Consider the following 27,698-nt stretch of genomic DNA (forward strand, 5'->3'; position numbering starts at 1 on the left):
TCTATAGCGCGTCTAGGTCAGCGGAGCGCGCGGCTCTGCGCTGCTACTCCAGGTCCCGCTGCTGAGCGAGAGCTCAGGTTGCTTGCCACGCGATGCCACAGGGTCAACATCAAGGAGGTTGGGAGATGGTGAGTGCGCGGCTCTGCGCCCCAAGGGAGGATGTGGAACCAGAGCTGGATGTGGTGGGAGCAGGAAGTGGTGGCCGGGACTGCGCGGTCCCCTCTGGAGTCCGGAGTGCTGCTCTGGGGCGGCTCAGCTCCCAGTCCCCTCTGGCGTTTCAGGCGGGTGGAGTCAGCAGCTGGACGCTGTACGTCCTGTCCCCTTCCTACCCCGTGTGTTGGCTTCAGCCCCTCGCGTTCTGTCCCCTCCCCGTGTGGTGGCGTCAGTCCCTGGGGTCCTGTTCCCTCCCCGCGCCATGTGGTGGCTTCAGCCCCTCGGGTCCTGTCCCCTCCCTTGGTACTTGGTTAAGCCTAGACCGTTTCTCTCCCAGCACTAGGTAAAGGAAGATGCAAACCACAGGACAATGTAGTTAGGGTGTGGTCCCAATCTTCCTCACTCAGGTGACACTGATTCTTGGTGATTCTGTCCCAGTGATATGGCACACGTCCTAAGGCTGGACTCATGCCCAACTCCACCACAGCTTTTCTTACTCATTTGATGGCAGGTATTTTTTTTTTTTTTTTCAGTTGTGCAATGTATGTCTTTGAACTCATTTATAGCTTTGTCTAAGGGGGACTTGAAGCACAAGATGTTCAACAAGGTGTCCATGGATGCAGGGAGAATCAGGACTCACCTATTCTGCCGTATGTTCAACTTCACCCCCTTGACATCTGACTTTTATGGTGATGGTGGGGTTCCACCCCAGACCTTGCACATTCTGCACACACACTGCCCAAGTACTTACCTTTACATTTGGGCATTATCATCCATTCACGTTTAATCTTATCCTCAATGAGGTTGGATTTATATAGGCCTTTCTACTTCATCGTACTAAAAATACAAAGTTCAGGTATGGATTTTGTTTGTATTATGATCTCTTGGTCTTTATTATTACAAAGTTATAGTTTCATAATATACATCAGGGTCAGGAAAAGACAACTTCTTTTGCTCTTGTAATTCAGAAATTTCTTGGCTGATTTCATATATATTTAACTTCCAGATGGATTTTAGAACTTTTTGCTTTGGTCCCTTCTTCAACTAAAAATGAAGAGGCTGTTGGTCAGTGGTAGAGCGCTTGACTAGCACATGTGAGGCACTGGGTTCGATCCTCAGCATCACATAAAAATAAATAAAATAAAGGTATTGTGTCCATCTACAACCAAAAAGAATTTTTTTTTTTTTTTTTTTTTTTGAGTAAAGCATGCTGGCTTGGGTTGTGGCTCAGTTATGGAGTGCTCTCCTAGCATGCACAGGGCACTGGGTTCAATCCTCAGCACCACATAAATGTAAAATAAAGATATTGTGTCCACCTAAAACTTAAGAATAAATAAAGCATGCTGAAGTATTTCATATATATATATATAGTCAATGGACATTGATTTTATTTATATATTTATATGCAGTGCTGAGAATTGAATCCAGTACCTCACACATGCTAGGCAAGTACTCTACCACTGAACCACAACCCCAGCCCCAAGCTGAAATTTTGATGGGATATACTTTAGATTAATTCAGGGGAAATTGTTCACCTTTGTAGTGATAAGTTTAGTGTAAATAATTGAGTCTTTTATCTGATTAAACACTTTTATTTTTTTATAAATTTTACAATTTTCTAAACATGTATTCATATAAAATAACCCATGCACATGACATCTACATAAAATTTATGTGATGTTTACACTATTTGCTAAACTGAATGTTTATTCAGTCAGATATTATTGTTACTAGTGGGTGGCTGGCCCCTGAAAGCATTTCCCCACCCTTTATTGCTTGTCTTCCTGGCTGTACACTCCCCTTTCCCATACCCTGGGTATCAGCTGTTTGCATCAGTACTACTGTGCCCATCTCTGTTATCATGGTCCTCCAGTTCTTGAGAATGCATTTCTTCCATATCTTCAGCAATACTGTTTAATCTTATCTCTCTGGTGTGATTTTATTTTGTATTTCTCTTATTCTAAAAAATTAGGAATTTTTTATGATCATTGAAGACTCAGATCTCCTGTGTAAAGGGGCTGTTCCATTCTCTTGCCTGCTTTTCTTTGGGGTCCCTATCTTTCCCTTTCTTATTAAAAGTGTTTGTTATATGTAAGGTAGTTACTTTCTCCCAGTCTGACCCTTTGTTTTGTATCTTTTGATGGTATCATTTGAGGAATATTGGTTTTATTTTAATATTTCCCATTTTATGAAATTTTTAAAATATTGTTTGTATTACTTTGAAAATAAATAACTACCTTTTTTTCTTTTGTGTGGTTGTGATAATTGAAACCACATCCTTAGCCCCATTTAAATTTTGCCCAGGGTGACATTGATCTTGGGATTCTACTGCCTCAGCTTCCTGAGCCACTAGTATTACATACAAGTGTTCACCACCATGTCCATTGTATAACTTCTGAATGCATTTTTTATATTTAATATTTATATTACCTCTATAAATGATTTCTTAAGTGGTATGAGGAAAGGGTACAGTAGGATTTGGGGGTTTTATTTTGTTTTGTCATACAGATATCCTATTGTCAGGCAGCTTTCTTTGGAAAGGTTATAATTTTCTTCCTTGCTGCAATGTGCTTTCTGTCATTCATTGCTGTCTAGATGGCAAAGGTCCTTTAAGGTCTCTGTCTTCGGCTCTGTGGGTCTGTGGGTCTGCTGTGGTTGCTAGACCCTCAGAGCCCACATCATGTGTGACAGGGTGGTTTTCCTTGGTGACGGGCTTCATGCGTATACGTGTCTGTCAGGTGGAGTGTTGTAGTTCACTTTCTGGCTTCTAGGTCATCTAGGCTTCTGCCAGTGCTCTGTGGTTTGGAAAATGCCAGAGTCACCTTAGGTTGCACTTCCCAAAGTAGATCCCCATGGTTAAGGGGGGCAACAACTTATATGTATATGTGTCATAATTAGATGTATGCAATCAATGTGCAGTTTTCACTTGTCAAATTTACCAGAGCTCGTTCAAGTTCTTTTGTCTTCTAATAGCAAGAAATTCTGGCTTTGCTGATATTCTGTGGCATGTTCATTTTTTGTGTGTGTGGTGCTGAGGCATGTTCATTCTTAATATCTTTAAATTTGACTCATTTGTGAAGGGTTTTTTAATCCACTCTCCTTTCTTAGAAATTTTGCCTTTTCCAAACCATTACAACTGATATTTAGCTAATGTATTCTTGGTCTCTCTTTTATTTTACCTATTTAAGAGTATGTGATTTCGTTTTAACCACAGCTGTAGATGCCTAGCACATTTTTCAGGTTTATAGAGGTATAATTGACGTGTACATATTTGAAATGTACACTTCAATCTTGACATAGTTACATATGTGTGAAGTCAGCATAACCTTCAACATAGCTAGTATATCCAATACCAATAGTGTTTCCTGTGCCCTTTTAAAGTCCCTCCCTTTTGTTCTTTTTCACCACCTTTTATTTAATGAATTTGGTCTTATTTTGCAAAATAAGTAAATGAACAAAAAGAACAAGCCTCAATGTTACATGAAATAATGAATGGCCACAAGGGGAGCTCACCATGCACCTACTATCAGCACCAAGAAACAACAACATGATGAAGCCTGGGCAATCCCTGCCCTCCTCCTCTTACCGCCCCTCCACCCTCCTTGGTGGTAACCTCTGATTCTCTGATCTAGCTACTTCTTAGAGTATCTTCCTTTCAAAAGCAAAACAAAAAACAGAAGTAGAAGTGTGACCATTTCTTTATTAAATTACAAAAAGGGAAGAAGGAGGCAGCTCTTTTTCCAGGCCAGGGATGGTTAATCTGGATTGCCTACTTGATTGGACTGAGAGGTACCTAAGATTAAGAGGCTACTAGTATCAGGGAACATGTTTCTACAAATGATTGGCTTGTGAGACAGCACACCGAAGGTGCACCCATTCTAAATGTGGGCAGCACAGTCTAGTAGGTTGGGGCCTGGATGGAACTGGAAGTTGGAAGAGGGAGGAAGCTACTCATGTGTGAGCTTAGTGCTCCTAGGGCAGGTGCTTTGATTGCTGTGTGATCTCCTGAGACCTTGGACTCCTGTTCCTTCACTCTTCCAAAGTAGACTCTGACCAGAGATTTCCAAGCCATCCGTCTCCAGCTAGGGCTGCATCATTAGTCCTTCCAAATCTCAGCTTCCTAGGCTGAGCAGCTTCTGGTTCCTGTAGCTCTCCAACCTGCAGAGAGCTACTGTGGGACTGTCCAGCTTCTGATCTGAGAGCAAGGACTGGTGGGATGGGCTGGGGAAAACAAGGAGATGGAGATGGGCAGCTGGAAGCTCAGATGGACAGGTTAGAAAGTGGAACTACAGCAGATGTAGGCTGGAGGAGCAGTGTCTGGAGAGGAGGAAATGAGAAGGCTGGGAGAAAGGAGGGGAGGACCCTGAAACATTTCCCAGAGCCTGCAGCCAGGTGAATCGGGGTGCACTTGTCTGTTTCCACCCTTGGCTTCTGGCCCTAGGGGCCTCATGGTAGAGGTATGATGCTGTCACCAAATTTCCTACCTTCTCCCACTCGCAGACATTTCCCTGCACACGGCTGCCTTCATTGTGGGCCTCTCCACCCTCCTCTTCCTCATCCCTGCACCCTTTCATCCTCCTCCTCCTCAGCAGTCTCCTCTTCCTCCTCAGCTCTGTTCTCACTGCGGCTTTCCTTTGCTCTTTCCAGCTTGCCTTCTCCTCAGGTCCTGGGAACTTACTACACCACTGCCTCTGTGCTCTTCTTCCTCATGGTTTAGACTGGGATGGGCCAGCTGGAGCAGGGGTCCCTGGACTCAGGAGGGAAGTGGCAGCTGGAACTTGGTATGGTCTGAATGTCAGCTTCTCTCAATAGTATTGATTTATATTCCATTTCAGATATTTATATGTCATTTGAATTTTCCTTCTTTGCAAAGTGCTTTTTGGAATATCTCGGCAGTGTCCATCAGTGTCCTCACAAGTGTATGATATCTCATACATTCTGCACAACAAGGCTTTTACTAAAAGTGTGGACACTGTAAGCATCTTCTCCAACTCCATGTTTTCCTTTGAACAGTGGAAATACATGAGCTTAAAATGAAAAAAGTGAGATTCAGAGATAGAAATCCATAGAGGTTTATAGGGAAGAATCTTAGAAATTGAGTAACACACAGAAAGTTGATTGTGTGTGTGAGTCTGTGAGTAAAAAATTAAATAGATGAGGGAAAAATAGAAGGCTCAAATCAGATAGTAAAGGGAGAACATTACTGCCTAGTTTACACCAAGAAAAGAATATTAAGAGAAGAATAATGGGCTGGGGATGTGGCTCAAGTGGTAGCGTGCTCACCTGGCATGCGCGGGGCGCTGGGTTCGATCCTCTACACCACATAAAAATAAAAAATAAAAATATTGTGTCCAACTAAAACTAAAAAATATTTTAAAAAGAGAAGAATAATAGAAACAGTAGTGTGCCAGTATATTAGATAATTTAGATTAAATGGGCAAATTTCAAGTCATGCAAAACATTCATAGTTTTGCATGCTGATTCAATGCTGATTCAAGGAAAGCAGTAATCTGCAAGCAGTGTTCTACTCAGATTGTTTTTATTGTTTTTAATGATAAAATCAACTGTGTTCCAAAAAAATATTCCCAGAGCTATACTGCTGAATTCTATTAAACCTCTGCAGGAGTCATCCAAGAAACGGGGTTGAGAGGCCAAGAGTTACTTAACATACTGCACTGTATCAGAACAACCCCAAATCCAAGTCACCATCTCAGCAAATGAACAGACAGATTTGATTGGCTGAGGCGTCTTCTCTTCAGTGGTTATCCATAGGGTCTCTGGTGTTTTAAGTGTGCATTGCGCAGAGATCAGAAGTAGAAGTGCCTGTCAGACATGGTCATTCTTAGGGTGAGGCAGCTCTTCATCCTTCGCAGTTCCTACTTCATTTGTCGTGCTGCCTTTCAGGCTTAGGTACATACATGTTATCAAGTTAAGAAAGGTGTTCTGAGTTCTTTAGTGCAAGTGGGATAATACTTTCAAAATTTTTTCCAGCCAGATGTAGTGACAAAGGCCAATAATCCCAGTGGCTTAGGAGATTGAGGCAAGAGGATTGCAGGTTTGAAGCCAGCCTCTTACCAAGGAACTTAACAATGCCCTGTCTCAAAAAATAAAAATAAAAAGGTCTGGGGATGTAGCTCAGGGGTTAAGCACCCCTGGGTTCAATCCTTGGCACCAAAAAAACAAAAACTTTCCATGTCTCTGTGGATGATCACATTATTTTTTCAATAGAACTATGAATACAGTGAAATGTATTAGTTGATTTCATAATATTAAACATTTCTTTATTCCTAGAACGAATTTGAAAGAGCATCTTCCTCAGTTTTCTCTTGGTCACCCCCTGAGAGTTATTGCTTCCTCAGACTCCATCTGGTTTCTACTCCATCCATCTTGTAGGTTCTCTCACTCTGGTGGCCTCAGCTATCCCTGGTGTTCCACTGCTTTCTGAATATCATCTTCTCCTTAAATCTTCCTCTGAGCTGCAGACCTGGTTTCCACATGGCTTCCCAGTGTTTGGCCACAGAGACTTCAACACAGTGTTGCAGTTCAGTTCACCTCCTGCCCCTCATGGTCACTTCCTTTTCCTCAGCTTTGGTCTGGAGCACCATCGTCTACCCAGGAAGTGAACTCCCATCTTCACCTCTGTACAGCCAATGGGTACCAAATTCTTGTCCTATTTTTTTTTCTGTAATTTTTTTCTTTTTCTGTTGTGTCCTCCACTTTGTATTGTTGATGTTAGGGTTAGCTGTGTCACCCAATTTCTTCCCCTCTGACTCCTCCTTCAGTTCTCCCCAGCTCTTCTTACACAGGATGACTTTCAGAATGCAGGCCTGTTAGGTAATTTGCCGCCTCTCATTGTCCCCTCCTTATTTACATCTGTGTTTTAGGAGGTGGGTGGTGTTCGCTTTTGTAGGGACACTAGAAAGTCTCTGGGTATAGGAGGGAAACATGAGTATGATGTGCTTCTATTTATGTGGAACACTAGAAAGTCTCTGGGTATAGGAGGGAAACATGAGTATGATGTGCTTCTATTTATGTGGAATTGGTGTTGCTGGAACTAGGTAAAATTTTAAATGGAAAATCACAGTACTGTCTATTTCTTAAGCGCATCCCCTCCTGGGCTGCTCTTCTCAGCACAGGGACATCCTGCATGCGGTGTGACTATCAGGTTTGTGCTTTGACAGCATGACCCCTTTGCTCCATTCTGGTGAGAAGGCTTCCCAGTGGACGAGCTGAACCCCTGAGTCATGTCAGTGAGGTGCAGCCTAATTGAAGAGCAGGCTGTTTTCTACTTCTTTGTTATTGCGTTCAACACTGAACATGTGAATCTAACTGTTCATTGTATTGCTTCAAATGTGTTTTTTCTTATGTCTTTAGGCTGGGTTGTCAGCTCTTTTCAGAAGCAAAGCTTCATTTATCTTCTTCTTGCTAGGAATAAAAACAATTCTTAATCTAAGGCGGGGATTATATATGGTATTTCGTGGAGTTACCGAATTTCTACAGAGAATAAAAATCCGCTTGCCCCGTAAGTGACAGGCACATTCTTACAGAAGTGTGAGCACTTGTGGTCCTGCTCAGACCCATGCTGAAGACTTGTGAGAGAAATTTTCCTTTACAGTGTCCAGTGTCCTTTGAGGACGTGTCTGTGGACTTCACCTGGGAGGAGTGGAAGGCCCTCGATGACTCTCAGAGAAACCTCTACAAGGATGTGATGCTGGAGACCTGCAGCAGCCTTGTGTCCTTGGGTGAGTGACTGACTCCCTGGTAACTCTCATGGCAGTTATTTTCTTTGGGGTTGGTAAATGTAGGAACCATTTCTAAGTTTTAATTCTAATTATGTCTTATATATTTTAGTGGAAACTATAATTGTACATTTTTTATGTAGTGTGATGTGGCCACCACTCTTCTAGTCTCTGTTTCTTTCAGTCAGCTTTGGCTTCGCACATGAATGAGAGCTTCTGGTACGTGTCTTCCTGTTTCACTTAGCATGGTGTTCTTCAATTCCCTCTGTGTTGCTACAAATGACAAATTGGGGTTTTAATGGCTGAGTGTTATCCCTGGTATTCATGTTCCATGTTTTCTTCGTCCATTTGTCTGTGAGTGGACACTGTGGTTGATTCCTTATCATAACTTTTGTGCTCAGCACTGCAGTGGATGTGCAAGTGCACACAGTTCTTCTGGGCTCCAGGGGAGTTCCACTGCTGGTTTTCACAGGGGTCTCCTTGCCCCACCCCCCCTCAGCAATGCCGTTTTCCTTCCTTCACCTCCACCAGCACTTAACTCTGCCATTTTTACTGGGGCAATGGCGCCTCACAGTGGTTTCCACTGGCTCTTCCCTAGCGATGGGAGCTGCTGAGCATTTGTTCGTACTCTCTCCTGGGCTATTTGTGTGTCTCTTTTGGGACATGTCTGTTCAAGTCATTCACCTGATTTTTAACTGGAATATTTGTTTCCTGCTCTTGAGTTGAAGTCCTTCTGTGCTGTGGAAACTACTCCCTGTTGGATGGAGAGTCCATGAGCATTCTCTCCCACTGTGCATGCTGGCACTTCTTCCTCCTGGTCCTTTTCTGCATAGCAGCTGATCCACATAGCAAGGCCCCATCTCAAAAGCAGAGCTTTGCCCAATCAGCACATGGAAGTGTCCCCTTCTGTTTTCCTGGGCAGTTTTGTGGTTTCACCTCCTGTCCTGATCCACACTGAGTTGGTTTCTGTGTATGTTGAGAGGAGGCTCTGCCATTTTTCTTCTACACACAGATACACAGTTCCCTCTTACTGAAGAAAGCATCCTTTCCAGATGCATGATCTTGCTGCCTGGGTAGAAATCTGTCAACTGTGATTAAGCAGACTTACAACTGTTATTTCTGTCATGTTCCCTTGGTCTATTTGTCTGTCCTCGTGCAGTACCATGCTATTCTGGTTACTGCCATCTTGTAGTGTGTTTTGGAGACAGGTTTTGTGATGACTACAGATTTGATCTTTTAGTTCAGTATTGCTTTTAGTATTTGGGGTCTTTTACACATTAATACAGTGTTTAGAACTTTTTTCTGCTTCCATGCATTTGCCATTGGTATTTAGATAAGGGTTTCATTGAATCTACAAATCATTTGGGTACTAGAGGCACTTTAGCAATGTTCTTCTGATTAATGACAATAGGATGTTTGTCCATTTTTTATGTCTTATTCACTTTCTTTCATGTGTGTTTTATAATCTCATTGTAAAGTCCTTCACTTACTTGGTTAAATTTACTTTAAGGTGTTTTATTTTTCATTAGCTATTATAAACAGGATTACTTTCTGGATTTCTATCTCAGTAATTTTATTATTGATATATAAAAATTACCATTTTATGTTGATTTGTTTCCTGCAACATTACTGAATTCCTGTATAGGTTTTTGCTCAAGTTTTTGGTTTTCCTATGTATAAAATCATGTAGTCACTCTATCATGATAAATTGACCTCCTTTCTGATCTGGATGCCCTTTATTTGGTTCCCTCATCTTATTGCTATGGTAAGACTTCCAATACCATGTTGAATAATTGTGGTAAATGTGGATATGCTTGTCTTGTCCTGGATCTTAGAGGAAATGACATCAGGTTTTCCCCATTTGTTAAGACATAGGCTTGGATTTTGCCATATGCGGTTCCTATTGTGTTGAGGTACAATTTATTTTTATCTAATTTTTTAGAGATGTGCTAAGGAAAAATTTTATCAAATTCCTTCTTATATCAATTGAGATGTTTATATTGTTATTAATACTTCATTCTGTTTTGGAATCCTGAATTGCATTTACAGATTGGCATATGTTGAGCCAGCATTGCATCCCTGGGACAAGTCACACATGATCAAGCTGTATAATCTTTTCTTGTGTTCTGTTGGATTTGATCTGGTAAAATGTATTCATCAGAAATATTGTTCTTCAATTTTTTTCTTGTGTTTTTGTTTGATTTTGGTATAAAGATAATAGTGATATATAATGAATTTAAGGATTCCTTTGATAATTAATAATAATTTAAAAAGCATTGATGTTAATTCTTTTTTTTTTTTTTCAATTTGAAGCTGCTAATTCTGGGCTTTATTTATGGGAGACTTTTTTAAAGATTAGGCTTTTTTTTTTCACCTTTATTTTATTTATTTATTTTTATGTGGTGCTGAGGATCAAACCCAGCACCTCGCACGTACTAGTCAAGTGCTCCACCACTGAGCCACAACCCTAGCCCCTGTGGGAGACTTTTTAATACTGAATCAATCTCATTACTTACTATTGGTCATTCAGATGTTGTGTATCATGATGGTCCTGTTTTCTTCAACTGTTGGGTGGAATGCTCTGTAAATGTCTGTAAGGTCCTTTTCGTCTATATTATGGTTTAACATCAGTGTTTCTGTTTTGTCAGGATGATCTGTCCAGTGACTGTTGAAATATTGCTTTAGCCTTCTGCCTCTCCTTTCAGGTCTAGTAACATTCCCTTGTTAAGTTGGTGCTCATACTCCAGCACAGGTGTGCATGCATTTGTGGATGGATCCTTTTCCATTATGTAGTGTCCATCTCTGTCTTCTGTATTCTGCAGCACAGGTGCAGTTGCTTCTGCTTGCTTTGTATCTGTTTGCAGGCTGCATCCTTTTCCACTCTTCCACTTCAAGCCCTGCCGCCTCTACAGGTGAAGTGGTTTTCTTTTCAGCAGCTTATCCTTGGGTCTAATTTTATTTTTATTCATTCAGCCAGTCTGTATCTTTCTTCAGAAATTGTGTTTATATTCACGGTTATTTTGATAAGACATCTTTCCTCATTCTGTAATTTTTTATGTTGCTGTGTGTTCTTTACTCTTTTCCTCCTGATTATCTTGTTTGGTGGCTTTCTGTATTGGGGGCCTTGTTCTGTTTTCCTCTGTGTGTCCACTCTGCAGCTGAGTTTTGGACCTTCTCATGTCTGTGAGTATGGTAGTTGCCATCCTTCTACTTCTAATGCAGGACTTCCTCAGGCATTTGTGGGACTGGGGTGGTAATGATGAATCCCCTCAAATTTTACTTATCTTGAAAAATCTTTTATTCCTTTATTTCTGAAGGATAGCTTTTGGGGGTTTTGTTGTTTGTTTGTTTTTGTACCAGGAATTGAATCCAGGGGCACTTAACCACTGAGCCACTGGGATTACAGGTATTCACACCATGCCCAGGTGAAGGATAACTTTTCTAGGTGTAGTATTTTTTCTTTTTTATGTTGGAAAAAAGAAAGTATATTTAGAATTAGACAGCTGGACTCTGTTTAGATGATCCCAATTTGTTGGCATCGTCCAAAGCATCATAATCAGTAGCCAGTTGAACATAAGCCTTTTTCTCTCCATCAGGCCTGATCAGGGTGTTAACCTTGGCCACATCAATGTCATAGAGCTTCTTTATAGCTTGTTTGATCTGGTGTTTGTTGGCCTTGACATCCACAGTAAAAAAAGTGTGTTGTTGTCTTCAGTCTTCTTCATGGCTAACTCAGTGGTCAGAGGGAATTTGATGATGGCATAGTGGTCAAGCTTGTTTCTCCTGGGAGCACTCTTCCGGGTATATTTGGGCTGCCTCCAGAGCCACAGTGTCTTGGGTTGCCAGAAGGTAGGTGACATGCGGATCTTCTTTTTATGACTGTGGACACCCTTCAACACTGCTTTCTTGGCTTTCAAAGCTTTTGCTTTAGCTTCAGCTTTGGGAGGGGAAGGAGCTTCCTTTTTAGCTTTCGGCGCCATCTTTTTGCATTTTTTTTTTTTTTAAGGAATTTCAGTGTATCCTCTATTTGTATTCTGGCCTGTAAGGTCTCAGCTGAGAGATCTGCTCTTCCTGTTTGTTTGTTTGTTTGTTTAATCTGTGGCTTGATGTTTTTCTCTTGCAGTTTTCATAATTCTATTTGTCTTGTACTTCTGATAGTTTCATTATACTGTGACTCCGAAATTTTATTGATGAAATCTATTAGGCCCCTCTGAGCTTCCTGGATCTAGATGTCCATGTTTTCCCTGGTCTAAATTTCACCAGTTAGTTTATTACATAAGGTTCTCTTCTTCTGGAATAGCCATAATGTAAATAAACGTCTCTTTGTTAATGATGTTCCATGTGTTTTAAAGGTTTTCTTCATTTTTTATATTTTTTAAAAAATGTAACTTGGTGATTTCAGAATACCCATCTTCAAGATCAGAAATTTGTTTTTCTTCTTCATAAATTCTAATGAAGCTTTCAGCTGGCTTTCTTTTCTTTCTTTAAAAATTTGCATTAATTTATTTTATAGCACCAAAATTTGATGGTTACTTTTGCAGCCTCTAACTCTTCAGCCAGTTTCTCCTTCATATCAAAAGCTGTCTTTCTGATTGCCTGTCTTCTGCCTATATTCTCTCAGATCTGCTTGCACTCTCTCACATCATTCTCTGGAATTCTTTCTATTTGACTCTTCTTCATTGTTAGGTCCCAGCCTCCGAGGAATGAGTGCCACCTGTCTCACAGATGTCCTCACTGGCGTCATCTGGCTCAGCTTCTGAGGGCAGGCAGCTGCCTTCAGTGACCCAACATCACAGTTTAGCACAAGTCTCCCATTGTTCTTCATTAATAGGACATAGCATTATTAAACCTGAGAGGATCTTCAAGTTGGAGCGAGGATCTGGGCCATGGATGGCAAAGGAAGCCCCATACCAGCACCTCCCAGGTCAGTCCACACCTCCTGGCCAGGGAGGTCAGGGTGGTGGTATCTCAGCAGATGGCGGCTGTGTGGGATTGTTCTCACTAGTTTATCCCAGTCCCCATCCCAAAGGCAGCTGGTCTCATGCCTCAGACACAAAGATGATTTCTCATGTTTGAATACATTTCCTTTCTTTGTTGCTGATTATGTAATTTTTTTTTTTTTTTTTTTTGGTAGACTTACTTAAAATCCAGTTCCTATTTCGTTCTAGTTAGACATTTTTGTTGATTACTTACATTCTCAAAATTGTGTTTCTAAGAACCATAAGATAAATTAGATTAGGAAGTTAGAGGTCGATGTCACTTTCTAGTGTGGGAAGATCATTTTCATCAGCAGAGCCCTCTAGGTTTCTACTGAAGCTTCTCAGTGAACAGTGAAGTGAGCAGCTTTTTCCCAAAACTATATTCCAGCTCAGGTGGAGAACAAGTCATCTGTACCTGCATCCTATAAGTAGAATATTTCCATTGCACATCTGAAAGAGAAGCAATGTAGGATGACATTTTACTCACATCTTCTGTAAAAACTAACTACAGGCAAAAACTAAGAACAGGCAAAAGAAATGGCAGATAAAAAATCATCGCTAACATCTACTACTAGGCACCAGGTGAATATTTCAGCTAAACATTTCCCAGTTTCAAAAAAGTAAAATAAACCAAGCAAAAAAGTAGCATGATTTGATGCCAACATATATTAATGTAATTTCTTAAATTTACTCCAGACAAAATCCACACACACATCATAACTCAATATAATCATCAGGAGGTCTTACATCATTAACACCTTTATGTTTGAATTCCATAGAAATGCTTACATGTATTTCACAATATTCCTTTTATACTATTTTAGATGTCCATAAAGTGAATGACCAGGTTGGGGCCAGCCAAGATCACCAAATGAAACATCCCTGGCAAGTTGTCACAGCCAATGGCAGCAGATCAATAGAGGAGAGATGTGAATCAAGAAGAACACATGAAGTGAACCCACTCCATATTCCAGCTCTGACTACACAGAGTGGAAGCTCTTCAAGGACCAAGTCTGAGGACCTTCACGGATGGAAAAATGAGCTTCTCCACAGTGAGCAAGGTGAGATACAGGCAGGAGAGAGGCCTAATGACCCTAAGGCAACTAGGAAGCCCCTCAGACGTGCTGAGCATACTAGTCTAGAGACCAAAGTCCAGAGTGTGCAGGGCCATTGCCAGCATTATGGACAGAGGAGAGCCTTGACCATGAGGACAGTACTGTCAACACAGAAGAGATTTCATATGGAAAACTCTGCCAGCTCTGGCCATGAATGTGTGAGACACCTTGGTAAGGCATTGCCTATTGCTCAAGGGTTGAGTCAAGTGAAGGAAAAAAGTTTTGACTCTGATGTGTGTGGGGAGACATTTTGTAAAGCGTCTGACCTCACTGAGCATAAGACCATACACAGTGGACGGCAGCATAACGAATGCAGTGGTCGTGACAGGCCTGTCATTAAGAGGCTGTGCCTTTTAGACCATCAGAGAGCAGACTCATCATGTGGCCATGATGAGTCTGAGGACGTCAGTCAGAAGACACAGGTGAGCATCCGTCAGGGAATCCATGGGGGAGAACAGCCCTGTGGAGCATTTGAAAGTGAACAAAGTTTTAACCAGAAGGAAAAACTCAAAAGGCATCAAAGAACCCACACAGGTGAGAAGCCACATGCATGCAAAGAATGTGGGAAGATGTTCAACTATAAATCACAGCTCACTGCACATCAGAGAACCCACACATGTGACAAGCCGCATGCATGTGAAGAATGTGGGAAGACCTTCTCCTGTAAATCACAGCTCACTGCACATCAGAGAACCCACACGGGTGACAAGCCCTATGCATGTGAAGAGTGCGGGAAGACATTTAACCAAAAGTCAAACCTCAGGGTACACCAGAGAACCCACACAGGTGAGAAGCCATACAGATGCAGTGTGTGTGGGAAAACCTTTTACTGTAAGTCACATCTCACCAGACATCAGGGAATCCACTCGGGTAAGAAGCCCTATGAATGTAAAGAATGCAGTAAGTCCTTCTACTGTAAGCCACACCTCACTGTGCATCAGAGAGTTCACACAGGTGACAAGCCCTACACATGTGAAGAGTGTGGAAAGACATTCAACCAGAACTCAAACCTCAGGGTGCACCAGAGAACACACACGGGTGAGAAGCCCTTTGAATGTGATGTATGTCAGAAGGCCTTTTACCACAAGTCACACCTCCAAAGGCATCGGGGAACTCACAGGTGAGAAGCCCCACGCACGTAAACTCTGCAGGGAATTCCTCCAGATGTCTTCCTTCACTGTTCATCAGAGAACTCACATGGGAGAGTGCTGTGGATCTGAGAATACAGCTCTTACAGAAGCCCGCTCACCAGGCAACATAATGAGGACACACCTGTAAGAGTGTGGGAGACGATGTCATGGAAGGGTGCAGAAGAGCAGGTATCAGGAAGCAACCAGAGCCCCATGCAGTGGAGATACATTGTGTTCTCCAACAGCCATGTTCGGCTCTGGGAATCACAACAGTCATGTAACTGCTGCCAGCCTAGCCCCTGCAAAGCCTCCCATTCTGTTTTTTCCCTGGGTTTACATGAGCTATGTTTCTGAAGCAGCCATCACCACAGGTCATGGTCACTATGATTAGAGAGCAGAGGTCTCCCTGATTTTCTCCCAGAGTTTCCTGTTTTCAGTTTCCATGAGTGAACCAGGCTGAACCTCTCCACACGATATCTGCATCACAGTACTGATCATTTAGCCTACTTCATGTCACAAGCTCTGAGAACTCAAATCTTCTTTTATACTGCAGAGCTCACACAGGAGAGAGACCTGTGCTGTCACCCTTTATTCTCAAGTCATTTCATTAAAAGTAAAAGCAATCATGGCAAAATGACAAGAAATTGTGAATGCCTTATCAGGTGTAGACATTTAATTGGACAGTTTGAATAAAGTAAATTTTCTTAAGTTTCTTTAATGTGTGAAATTTTTTAACAAAACTTCAAATTTTTAAAAAAATTTTGGTACATTATAATTATACATAATTGTAAAAAAATCATTACTGTATATTTGAGCTTGCACACAATGTGACAGTATAATTTGTTCAATTTTGTTCTTCAGTACCCATATTTTTATGTATAAGAAATTATAATGGTTGGACATGGTGGCACATACCTGTAATCCCAGTGGCTTGGCAGGCTGAGGCAAGAGAATCATGAGTTCAAAACCAGCTTCAGGAAATTAACAGGGCCCTAAGCAACTCAGCAAGACATTGTCTCTAAATAAAATACAAAATAGAGCTGAGGATGTGCCTCAGTGGCTAAGTATCCCTGGTTCAATCCTTGGTACCAAAAAAAAAAAAAATTGTAATGAATGAAAATTTATATGATTTGGACATTAATTTTCAAAGGAAAGTGTTAAATATCGAATTGGAAACTATTTTAAAGTAACTACATACCAGTAAACACCTTTTTTTTTAAGAGAGAGAATTTTTTAATATTTATTTTTTAGTTTTCAGCAGACACAACATCTTTGTTTGTATGTGGTGCTGAGGATCGAACCCAGGCCACATGCATGCCAGGCGAGCGCGCTACCGCTTGAGCCGCATCCCCAGCCCCCAGTAAACACCTTTGAATCAAACATGAATATAATGCTTTCTATCAGCCCACTGGTCTGAGCCTTGGAACATTGTGGTCTTAAAACTGGAGGTGGTAGCTGCCTCGTGTTGTGATGGGCAGAGGCTGGGCTTGCTGTTGAGGAGCCTACCATGAACACAATCCTGTGTGTACAGTTTATGCACTGCATATTGATTTGACAAACATTCCATGATGGAACCCAGCATAACTGTGCTGGTTGCTCTTCATCCTAAGTACAGTGGATGGGGCTTGGAGTGTAGCCCAGGGCAGTGCTCATGCTCAGCATGCAGGAGGTCCTGTTTCAGCACCCAGCATAAATAAGCAAGCATACATTTAGAGTTTCATTAAATTTTTCATATTAAATGATATTCTAACTTACTAATTCTGTGCTGGACACATACGCACGCACTCAGAGAAGCAGGTAATTGCAAATCTGTTCTTTCCTTTTGAGTTTTGAGGTACAGAAAGTGTGTTTGGTGCACACAGATACACCTAGTGTTCCATGGAGGATTTCCCAGGGTCATCAACTGTCCAGGTCATTGGCATATTTGAGGAGAATGATTGTCATGGGCAACAAATGACATTTTATCATTTAAATGTCCTATCACTGAATTTGTTCAGCTGTGTATTAATTTCCTATTACACATAACAGCATAACAAGTGGCATAAAACAACACTCTTACTTTTTTACAGTTCATACATCAGAAGTCCAGCAGGCTCAGTCTTTTCCCACAAGACCAAAGTCAAGGTGTCACAGGTGTGAGAACTGTTCTTGGGGCTCCAGGAGGAATCTGGTGCCAGGACCATTCAAGTGTTCAGAATTCTTTCTCACAGTTCTCACAATGGCACAAAATCATGCTGCCATGTCCTAACTTCCTCTTCTGTCATGGCTCTTTTTTCTGATTAAAATGCACATTGGGTCTGTCTAGATAATCCAGGGTGATCCTCCTGTTTTAAGGTCACATGATTCATAACCTTTGTTATATCAGCAGAGTGGGGTTTTTTTTGCATGTAATGTAACAACCACAGGAGTAGAACCAGGGATGAACATCCAACTGCAACATTTATGAGACCAGTGAAGTTTGCCATGAAAACATTTAAAAATTGTCAAGCTTGCAATTTACCACTTACAAAAGTTTTATGTGAGAAATTGATACACTGTATATCGATTATTCTATATGTTTACATACATTTCATATTTTAACATTCTACATGTGTGTGAACTCTATTTTTTCCCCAAAATTTTCACATGAACTTCCATTGAGTTGTGTGAATCCCAAGACTTCCAATGCTTCCTGTTGGCATCACGTGTTTTCCTTGCATTTATTTTTTTAACATTTATTTTTTAGAAGTAGTTGAACACAATACCTTTATTTTATTTATTTATTTTTATGTGGTGCTCAGGATCGAACCCAAGACCTCGCACGTGCTACACAAGTGCTACACCACTGAGCCACAGTCCCAGCCCTTCTTTGCCTTTCTTTTGAGACCCTTTTTAAGTTCTATGTGTAAAATCCCATGCTCTGCATCTAACATGCAATGTAAAGCTCAGAAGAACTATGCAAGTAGAGGGAAAGGAACAGAGGGATGGAGGAGGGAGGGGAAGGAGAAGTCCTGGGGACTGAATTTGAACAAATTACATTCCAGCTTTTATAATTATGTAAAATGAATCCTATTGTCATGTATAACTAAAACAACCAATAAAAATCATTAAAAATGGGCTTGGCTTGTAACTCAGCAGCAGAGCACTTGCCTAGCATGTGAGAGGCACTGGATTCAATCCTTAGCACCACATAAAAATAAACATAAAATAAAGGCATTCTGTCCATATACTACTACAAAAAAAAGGTTTTTTTTTAATTCTATTGGCAATTTAAAAAAAAAAAGTAGTCTCAAGATTAGAAAGAAATTTATTTAAGTAGGAAAGACTTTTTTGAGAAACGGAATCTGTTGACAAACATGTTTTGCTGCTGTCACCTCAGAGGTCAGGCCTCAGTGTTCTCTGTTTCCTCTTGGACACCCTGTCTACCTCCAGAGATCCAGGATTAGTAAGATCATCCCAAATACTCCAGTGTCTCCTTGGACATGTAGGAGCTAGTGAATATAGGTGATTACCACACTGGAAAAAGGTTTTCAGATATAATATCAACTTCCCACTCATTGCCATGGCAGGGACAACAGCAATTGTTTTGTTGTTTGGGTTGCTTTTTTATTTTTTCATTTGTTCTTTTGAGATATGAATGACAGTAGAATATATTTTGATGTACTGTACATTCCTGGAGTGTAATTTGCCCCTCTGAGGAAGGATGAGGACACGGCAGTGCTGGTATATCTGGTGCTGTGGCTGCCTCCTTCCCACAGTGTGCCTGTGGGACCATTGCCCAGACCACAGATTGGAATCAGGTGAACATTTCATATTTCATACATCAGGTGCAGACTCTGAAAGACATTTTGCATTTCAGGCAGGAGTCTGGGCGTGTGGTTTTGTTGGAAACAGGATTTTTCTGGATTTGATACTGGTCCAGAGCCAAAGCCATTGAGACAGGAGGAACTTTCCTCAGGCATTAGGTGAGCTCATAAGAGAGATGAGGGTGTAACCCTGCCCACCTTTCCCTGACAGCACCTAATATAACTCGGTGCCATCCTCAGGGTAATGATTGTTATGTCTAAAACGGATGATCATGCAGTCTGAGTGAGTTTCAAGGAAGAACTAAATTGTATTCCATTCAATGTTCATCCCACTTTGCACAAATGACAGAGTTTTAAGGGCAACTAGATAATAAGTAGTGTGGATCTCTTATAACTGTCCAGTTCTATGAAGAATCATTGAATCCTGGTGACAACTGCTGGATGAGAATGTATTCTCACACACATACATGAAGTGCTAAATGGAGGGAGAAGTTCTGTCTGAAAGCATAAGAGCTTGATGATTATGGTGAGACTATTTTCAGTCTTGAACTGGGGAGGCAGCATTTATGGAAAGGTGAGCATACAATGGTGGATTTCAGATAGCAGCTGTCAGCCTCAAGTGTGTTGTATTGTTCTTTCCTCTTAGTTAAAAACTACTCTCAACCCAAATCTGCCATTTCAACTTATAACATGCAAGATTCCAGGCCTCACGCATTTTATTGTTGATAGTTGTACCACTAATGTCATTCAGTAATTTCACTTCACTGACAACTGTTTTACTTAACTAATGTCTTTTTTAATACATGAACTAAAATGTTGCTGATTAGTGTCCACCCTACACTATTATGTACTAGTGTTTTGTGTCCCATAGTTCAGTATATGAAATGAGATCATTCAATAATTCCTGTGGCAGGTGGCATGCAAAAAAAAAAAAAACACTCTGTTGATATAACAAAGGTTACTAATCATGTGACCTTAAAACAGGAGGATCATCCCAGATTATCTAGACAGACTCAATGTGTGCATCCAGACTTGTAGCCAGTTTTGTGTTCACTGAATCCAGCATGGTCCTAGGCAGTTTCTTCTAACTTCATACCGCAGTCACTGCTTATGCATTTTATCAACACTTGTAAGTGTTAGTCACATTTGATGTTGGTCTATGGAATACTTTCACACACGTTAATAGAAACTCTTTAAACTCAAAATTGCAACACTGAATTCATCAATGTACAGGATTGTAACAAATAGTAAAGTGTAAAAGCTAAATATCAACTGGATTATTGGTTCATTGGATTTGATGGTAGAGCATGGTTTTAAGTGCCCACCAGCCCACACAGGATCCAGTCTCCACTCAACCTCCCAGTATGTGAATTAGACAAATCAGTCTCTCTTAGCTTAACTTCCCCTTATCTCTGTGATGGCAACACTGTCTCATAGATTCATGAAGAATGAAGAAATAACCACATGCATGTTCTTTATAGGAGTGTTAAGTACATTGCAGGTCTACTTTAAATGGAGTTCATTCTAATGTTTAAAACCTATTAAACAAATCTGTACTTGTCTAGAAACTAGTAGTAAGGTTGCGCATACCTCATTTTCCCTCATAGGACCCTTTGGTTTGGTAGATAAATACCAATCCACTAGGAATTTGGCATTGGGAATGGTCTTACCAGGCACTATGATTGGAATCTTGAGGAATTGCTTCTCTTTGTTATCTCTTCCTTTGCTTCTCTGGGTGCAAGTCCCACATATTTAATCATTGAGCACCTGATGGTAGTCAACTCCTCATTCTTTCTCTGTAAGGGACTCTACCAGGCAACTGTATAGCAAAAGCAATTCTGAACCAAAAAAAGCAGTGCTGGAGGAATCATAATACCTGATTTCAAGTTATACTACAGAGCTATAGTAACAAAACTGAATGGTACTGGCATAAAAACGGACATGTAGATCAATGGTACGGAATAAAAGAGACAAAACCACAATTAGGAATGTGAAGAGACAATATATGGAATGGGAGGGGAATCTCTGCTAGCTACTCTTCTGATTAAAAACCAGAATATATAAACAACTCCAAAAACTTAAGGTATAACCCAGTTAAGAAATGGACAAATGAACTAAACACACTTCTCAAAAGAAGAGATACAAATGGCCAAAAAAATACATGAAAAGACATTGAACGTTCTTAGCAGTTAGGAAAATGCAAATCAAAACTGTACTGAGATTTCATCTCATGACAGACAGAATGACAGCGATCAAGGATACAAATAATGAGGGCTGAGATTGTGGCTCAGCAGTAGAGCACTTGCCTAGCACGTGCAAGGCCCTGGGTTCGATCCTCAGCACCACATAAAAATAAATAAAAATATTGAGTCCAACTACAACTAAAAAATAAATATAAAAAAATACAAATAATGGTACTGGGGTTGTGGCTCAATGGTAGAGCACTTGCCTAGCATGTGTTAGGTGCTGGATTCAATCCTCAGCATCACATAAAGATAAATAAAGAGAACAAAGCTATAAAAAAAAGAATTGATAGATTTTAAAAGAATACAAATAATAACAGATGCTGGAGAGGATATGGGAGAAAGGAAAACTTTTACACTGTTGGAGGGGCTGTAAATTAGAACAACAACTACGGAAATAAGTATGGACGCTCCTCAAGAAACTAGGCATGGAACCCAGGTGTGATAGACCCAGCTCTACCACACCTCAGTATTTACCCTTAAGAAATAAAATCACCTTACTACAGTGATGCATGCACACCCATGTAGCTGAATCTAGCTGCACTGTATGTCCCTTGAAACTATATCAGTTCACCTATTTTTTTAATATTTATTTTTCAGTTTTAGGTGGACACAATATCTTTATTTCATTTTTATGGGTGCTGAGAATTGAACCCAGTGCCTCACGCACACCAGGCAAGCGCGTTACCACTTGAGCCACATCCCCTGCCCCCCATCTATTGTTTTCAGGATTGTTTGCATTCTGAAATTTTTGTATCTTTAAACATCAAATATACTAAAACATGTTGTCTAATTTTATCTTTTTTTTCCCTCATGTTCCGTACATCTTGATTAGATCTTTGTTGAATGAATTATATTTCCCACAAAAGAGTAAATATCATCTTGACTCCTTCTAAAATATGTATTTTAAAAGGTGGAAAATATATGGTTCTCTTTCCCAAATTTAAAATTCTACCCACAACATTCACAGGGAAAGCATGTCTTTCTGCATGTCTTTCTTTCCCCTAATTGCAGCCTTGGTTAAGCTCAGTTTTTTCTGTATCTTCTGCAGCACAGACAAAGGGAGTTTGTGGGACTAAACTTAGTTCTGTATTTAGAGGCAGAATCTCACTGAGTTTTGGAGGCTGGCCTCAACCTTGAGGTCCTCCTGCCTTAGTTTTCCTGAGTCACTTGGATTACATGCAGGCACCACCATTCCCAACTTTTTCTGGATCTTCTATATAAAACACCTAGGTAAAAGTTGGGGTGACTATAGTAAACATGAAATCACTGAATGACGGACACTGAGACATGGAGGAAAAGGGTAAGCAAGAAGCCAAAATCCGGGAAGTGGAAAATGAACCCAGGAGCTATGAAGAACTAAGGCCATCGCTCAGGGTCTGCCTGATCCCCTGTGAGGAAACTGGGAGACCTTTGTAGAGCAATGTTGGGCTGGGACAGTGGTTGCACCAGTTAAGGCAAGTGGGGGAAGGGCCTGTGGCAGCTGCCCATCTTGTTCCCCTGCAAGACCCTTAAGAAGTCTGTGGGATTCTTTGCCTCTTTGTGATGTGGAAAAAGGAGCTGGAGGCTTTTGCTCAGATTCTGAGGAATCTGAGTTCCCTGTGCTTGTACTTAAGCTGGACTCGGAGGCACTGATTCCATCTTCTGATGCTCTGTGTGGTAAACCCATACTTTACAATGCCTAGATTCATCAGGGACAGAGGTAATAAAGGAGCCCTTGCCCCAAAACCCCATCACAGCCTGATTCTCACCTGCTGGGATCCCCACATTATCACATCAGGATGTCATACAGAGAGATGCCCTGCAGTGGCTTTGTTTTTGTCTGTTTGACAAGCCCATTGGAAATGCAGCATTCTCAGGAAATGTCACAGCTTCTGTATAAACCCTGCAGTCCCTGTGTGGTAGACAGGTCCAAGAATGATCCTGGAGCATGAGATTAGTTTTTATTAAGAGAGTGAAAAGTCTATGCAGGATATCCGAGTACCAGGACACAGGTTCTCCAGATGTTTTCTGAGGTCTCAGGCTCCATCTGAAGTTTGGCCTTCAGAGCCAACACCAACCCTCCAAAGACCATGATCAAAGTCTCCCGACAGCATCAGCGTTTTTTTCTTTTCTTTTTTTTTTTTTTTTTTTTTTTTTAGTTGTCAGTGGACCTTTATTTTAAGCATCAGCATTTCTGTGGGTGAGATTCTGTGATCTTCCTGAGCAAAGCATCACTGGCTAAAACATCAGAGGGACCTATGGGACTGTGTCCATTCCTAGAAGCCTCAGAAAGTCCTGGGAAAACCTTTCAAATTCAACCTTATGTGAATGTGCATGATTTTTTTCATTTAAATTTATTCATTTTGGAATGTTTATCTTGCTATAGAACATAAAGAATAAGTCAACTCCTTATGACAGCAGTATGAAATGCCCCACACTCGGTTCAGTGCTGCCCCCACAGGGTGACTTTCCTTTTCTTAACATTTTCATGCACTTTCTATACACCAGAGGTGTCATACCCTTGAAAAACCCTACAATTGTAGTGAATGTGGCACAACTTTTATTCAAATCTCACATCTTACTCAGCTCAAGAGAACTCATACTGGAGAGAAGCCCTTCAAATGTGAAGAACATGGCAACAGCTTTAGGACTTGTTTATGCCTTTCTACACACCAGAGAGATACCATAGCCATGAGAAACTCTGAAAATGTGAAGAATGTGGCAACACCTTTCATCAATCTGCAGACCTTGCTCAACACCAGAGAACTCATACTGCAGAGAAGCCCTACAAGTGTAATAATGTGACAAGGCTTTTAATTAAAGCTTCAATCTCATTGCACTTCAGAGAACCCATACTGGAGAGAGGCCTTACGAACATTGTGGAAAAAAAATTGTGAACATTGTGAAAAAAACTTTAACAGAAGTTTAATGTTGACCCAACAATAGAGGATTCATACTGGAGAGAGACTCTGTGAATGTAAAGAAGGTGGCAAAACCTTTAGAAACAGCTCAAAATTGACTAAACACTGGAGAATTCACACTGGAAGTAAACATTAGGATGCAAGTGATATATCAAAGCCTTTATTCAAATTTCAAACTTTCTTCAAAATCAGGAAATCCATAGAGTATTGAAACCTTATATATGTCATGAGTGTGGAAAGACCTCTCCAGGATATACACCTTAGGAAAGATAAAAATATTTACGTGGAGAAAAGGCTTAAGAAATATGAAATGTAGACCAAGCCTTTTCCTGCACCCCCTGTCTGAATGTGTGTGTGAAGATTAGAGATGGAGAGGTGAGCCTTTCTGGGCACCTCCTGTTGGAAATGGAGAGGTGAGCCTTTCTCTGAATCCCCTGTCTAGATGCGTGAGAGAACTGGAGATGGTGAGCCTTTCTCTGCGCCTCCTGTCTGGATGTGTGAGTGAGGACTGGAGATGGGGAGGTAATCCTTTCTCTGCACCTTCTGTCTAGGTGTGTGAGGGGACTGGAGATTGGGAGGTGATCCTTTCTCTGCAGCTCCTGTCTGTATGTGTGTATGTGTGTGAGGACTGGATATAGAGATGTTCTGTAATCACAGAAAGTGTAGCATTACCTTTGACATTTGCTTAACAATTATTGGACATCATTAGTTGATATGGTGGAATTGATCTTCACAGACATCAGATTATGATGCAGATAGCTCATATGAAAGGCTATAATTTTATTTTAAATCCAAAATTACTAAATACCCTGGCTCTTGAAATCACAAGAAAACAGAATTCTCACAAAGATCATTATATCAGGGGAAAAAAAAGACTTATTCCTGAGTAGTTTTATCTGTATTTTCCAGCAATTTTATAGTGGATTAGGAACTACTTCATTTACATTGTTCATTAATTTTGGTACTAAATCAAAGTGAGTGTTTCTTGCTGAATGAAATAAGCCAATCCCAAAACATCTAAAGCCAAATATCTTCTCTGATATGGGGTTGCTCACTCACAATAGGCTGGGCGGGGGGAGGTTCACCAGATTGCACGGAGTAGGGAAAAAGAGGGGAAATGGGAATGGGAAAGATAGTAGCATGAATGGGACATACTTTCCTTTGTTCATCTACGAGTACATGACCAGTGTAACTCCATGTCATGCACCGCCACAAAAATAGGAAGTTATACTCCATGTGTGTATGATATGTCAAATATATTCTATTGTCATATATAACTAAAAAGTACAAATAAAAATGAAAAAAGTGAATGTTTCTTAATATGTTCACACTGTCATGTATTGATTCACATATTATTCTGCCATAGATATCAAGCTACTTAAATTTTTAGGAACTAGTAAAAAAAAAAAAATACTATTAGGTAAGTAGCGTGTGGGGAGCCAGTCTGAATGATTTCTCATTCTCCTTCCTGGAGTGGAAAGGCTCTGACCAGCACTACATCTTGTGGTGACCTGGACATTGCCCTAGTCATGGAAGTTTGAGGACACGCCTTCCAACGTAAGCCAGTCGCCCCATGGATTGAGCTACTGTAACCTGTTCCTTGTGATACTACCCCTTTGCCCTGTTTGGGATAGAATGTTCCATGGAAATGTCCTTTGTGTGTCCCCCTCTCTTACTCTGACCTTGGGTGTGGCCTTCCTAGATGTCAGTCAACCTGCTGACAGCAGACATCATGAAGCTAGACTCAACCCCTGAAACCTGACCCCTTGCCTCATCTGAATGGCTTCTCCTCAATAAAAGGATTCAACAAGTGCTTGCTCTCTCTCTTTCTGCGGACCCTTAAGGCCAGAGAAGCCATCACAGGACCCCCCCCCCCAAAGAAAAAGGTACCTTTGTGTCTTGTGTAGTTATTTTGTTCAGCCCAGTTCCCCTGAAGTGACCCTGAGTATTTTAGTGTGAGGAACCCCACAGTAGTGCAATACCAACTCTATTGGTCCTTTTACACAATGTAATTAAACTTCAAAATACTTGGAGAATATTATTCCCAAAAGTATCTTTTTATTCATTTCTGCTTTGTGTAGTTAGTGGGAAATTGGGCAGCTTTAGGAAAGACAGTAATATAAAAGTAACCCCAAGGCAGGTCCCCAGGCGCATTGGTCTGCCTACTAGGCTGAGGCAAGCAGGATGAGGCCAGGCTCAGGCATTGGTTGGGGCAGCAGCAGCTGAGGCAGCCTGAGGGCCACGCCCCTCCTGACCTGGACTAAGCTCAGCAGCTCCAGGCCGCCAGCGCCCGGAAGCGGGCGGGGGAGTCTGGCCACCACCGCCTGCTGCAGGCGGGGTGGGGAAGTCTCCCCGCCCCAGCCCTGTCCAAGGAGGCCACCCCGGTGACCTCAGCGGGCCTGGGCCCAGCCTGGAGTCCCTGGGGCGGTTGACAGGAGCTTCGCAGGGCAGCCAGGTCGGGGGAGCAGTGCCTGAGCCCCAGCCTGCCCGCGAGCCCACCTCCCGGACAGAGGCTGACCGCAGAGCCTGCGAACGACCCCATCATAGCTTTCTTGCTCCCCCGCAGATCACACACCCCAGCCCCAGAAGATGGGGAACTGCCTCAAATCCCCCACCTCGGATGACATCTCCCTGCTTCACAGTGGACCGCGCCAGCTTTGGCGAGGGGACAGAGCGGGATCAGGAGCCGCCGCATCAGGAACAAGTTCCAGTTCCAGTGTATCGTCCAACACCCGACTCCGCTAGCAACTCCGAAGAGCAACAAATTAGGACAGCTCAAAGAATGGGCCTTACACAGCATCTGCCTAAGGGAGCTTATGACCCTGGCAGAGATGGGTCAGGAAAAAAGCTCGGGAGTGTGTGATCTGTATGACGGACTTTTGTTTATGGGGACCCAATTCGATTTCTGCCATGCATGCACATCTATCGCCTGGGCTGCTCAGGTGACTGGTTGATGAGCTCCTCCACGTGCCCCTCCTGCATGGAGCCAGTTGATGCAGCACTGCTTTCATCCTATGAGACTAACTGAGCCAGGGTCTCTAGTCTGACTTCAAGTGAACCATCATTTTTGGTGGTTTTGATCTTTCATCACTGAGCCCAAAGAGCTAGGGATTAGGAATTAAGATCATGCACAAAAATTTTCCTAAAAATTGCTGGATGACTGCAGATGTTGATGAAAATATGTGATATTTTAGAAACTGGGGGGGGGGCAGTAGGATGGTATTTTTATGTAAAGCCTTGACCCAGTGTTTAAAAATATAATTGTATTTAGACCTTGTTATTGCTCTGGTACATAGGAATTGTGTAAAGTGTTAAAGCAACTGTATATGTTTAAATTGTGTGTGTTGAAGATTAGGTAAAAGATAGTGGTTATTTTTCCTAAATGAAATAACTTTCTTTTCCCCACCAAATTCTTTTCTGAAGTTAATGGCATTTGGGTCAAGGTTTTATTAAAAGCTACATTTTATAACACTGACACAAAAAAGAGTAGTTTTAAGCTTGTTTGCACAGTTCTTTTTTCCCATTGGAAATGGAATTCTTTGCCTTAGGTCTTTTTAAATAGTGCATTATCATTTGGGCTGGCTCTATGCTTGAAAAACAGTTTATTTATAACCTGTTGTAAGTGCTATATTCTGTTTACAGTTAGGAAAT

General features: G+C 41.4%; 1 protein-coding gene and 2 pseudogenes across 1 annotated transcript; 2 read left to right on the forward strand and 1 right to left on the reverse strand.

Moving 5' to 3' along the window:
- LOC107146992 (zinc finger protein 717-like) lies at nt 1–15,829 on the forward strand. Its single transcript, XM_048789864.1, is given in 5 exon segments — nt 1–128; nt 7,769–7,895; nt 12,724–12,816; nt 13,696–15,103; nt 15,105–15,829. Coding segments are annotated over 5 exon segments (1,824 nt in total). The 5' UTR covers nt 1–92; the 3' UTR covers nt 15,265–15,829.
- On the reverse strand, nt 11,388–26,801 carry LOC107146995 (annotated as a pseudogene).
- On the forward strand, nt 26,441–27,403 carry LOC107146996 (annotated as a pseudogene).
- The last annotated feature ends 295 nt before the right edge of the window (nt 27,404–27,698 follow it).

Source organism: Marmota marmota, unplaced genomic scaffold, assembly GCF_001458135.2.
Source record: "Marmota marmota marmota unplaced genomic scaffold, marMar, whole genome shotgun sequence".
Lineage (NCBI taxonomy): Eukaryota > Metazoa > Chordata > Mammalia > Rodentia > Sciuridae > Marmota > Marmota marmota.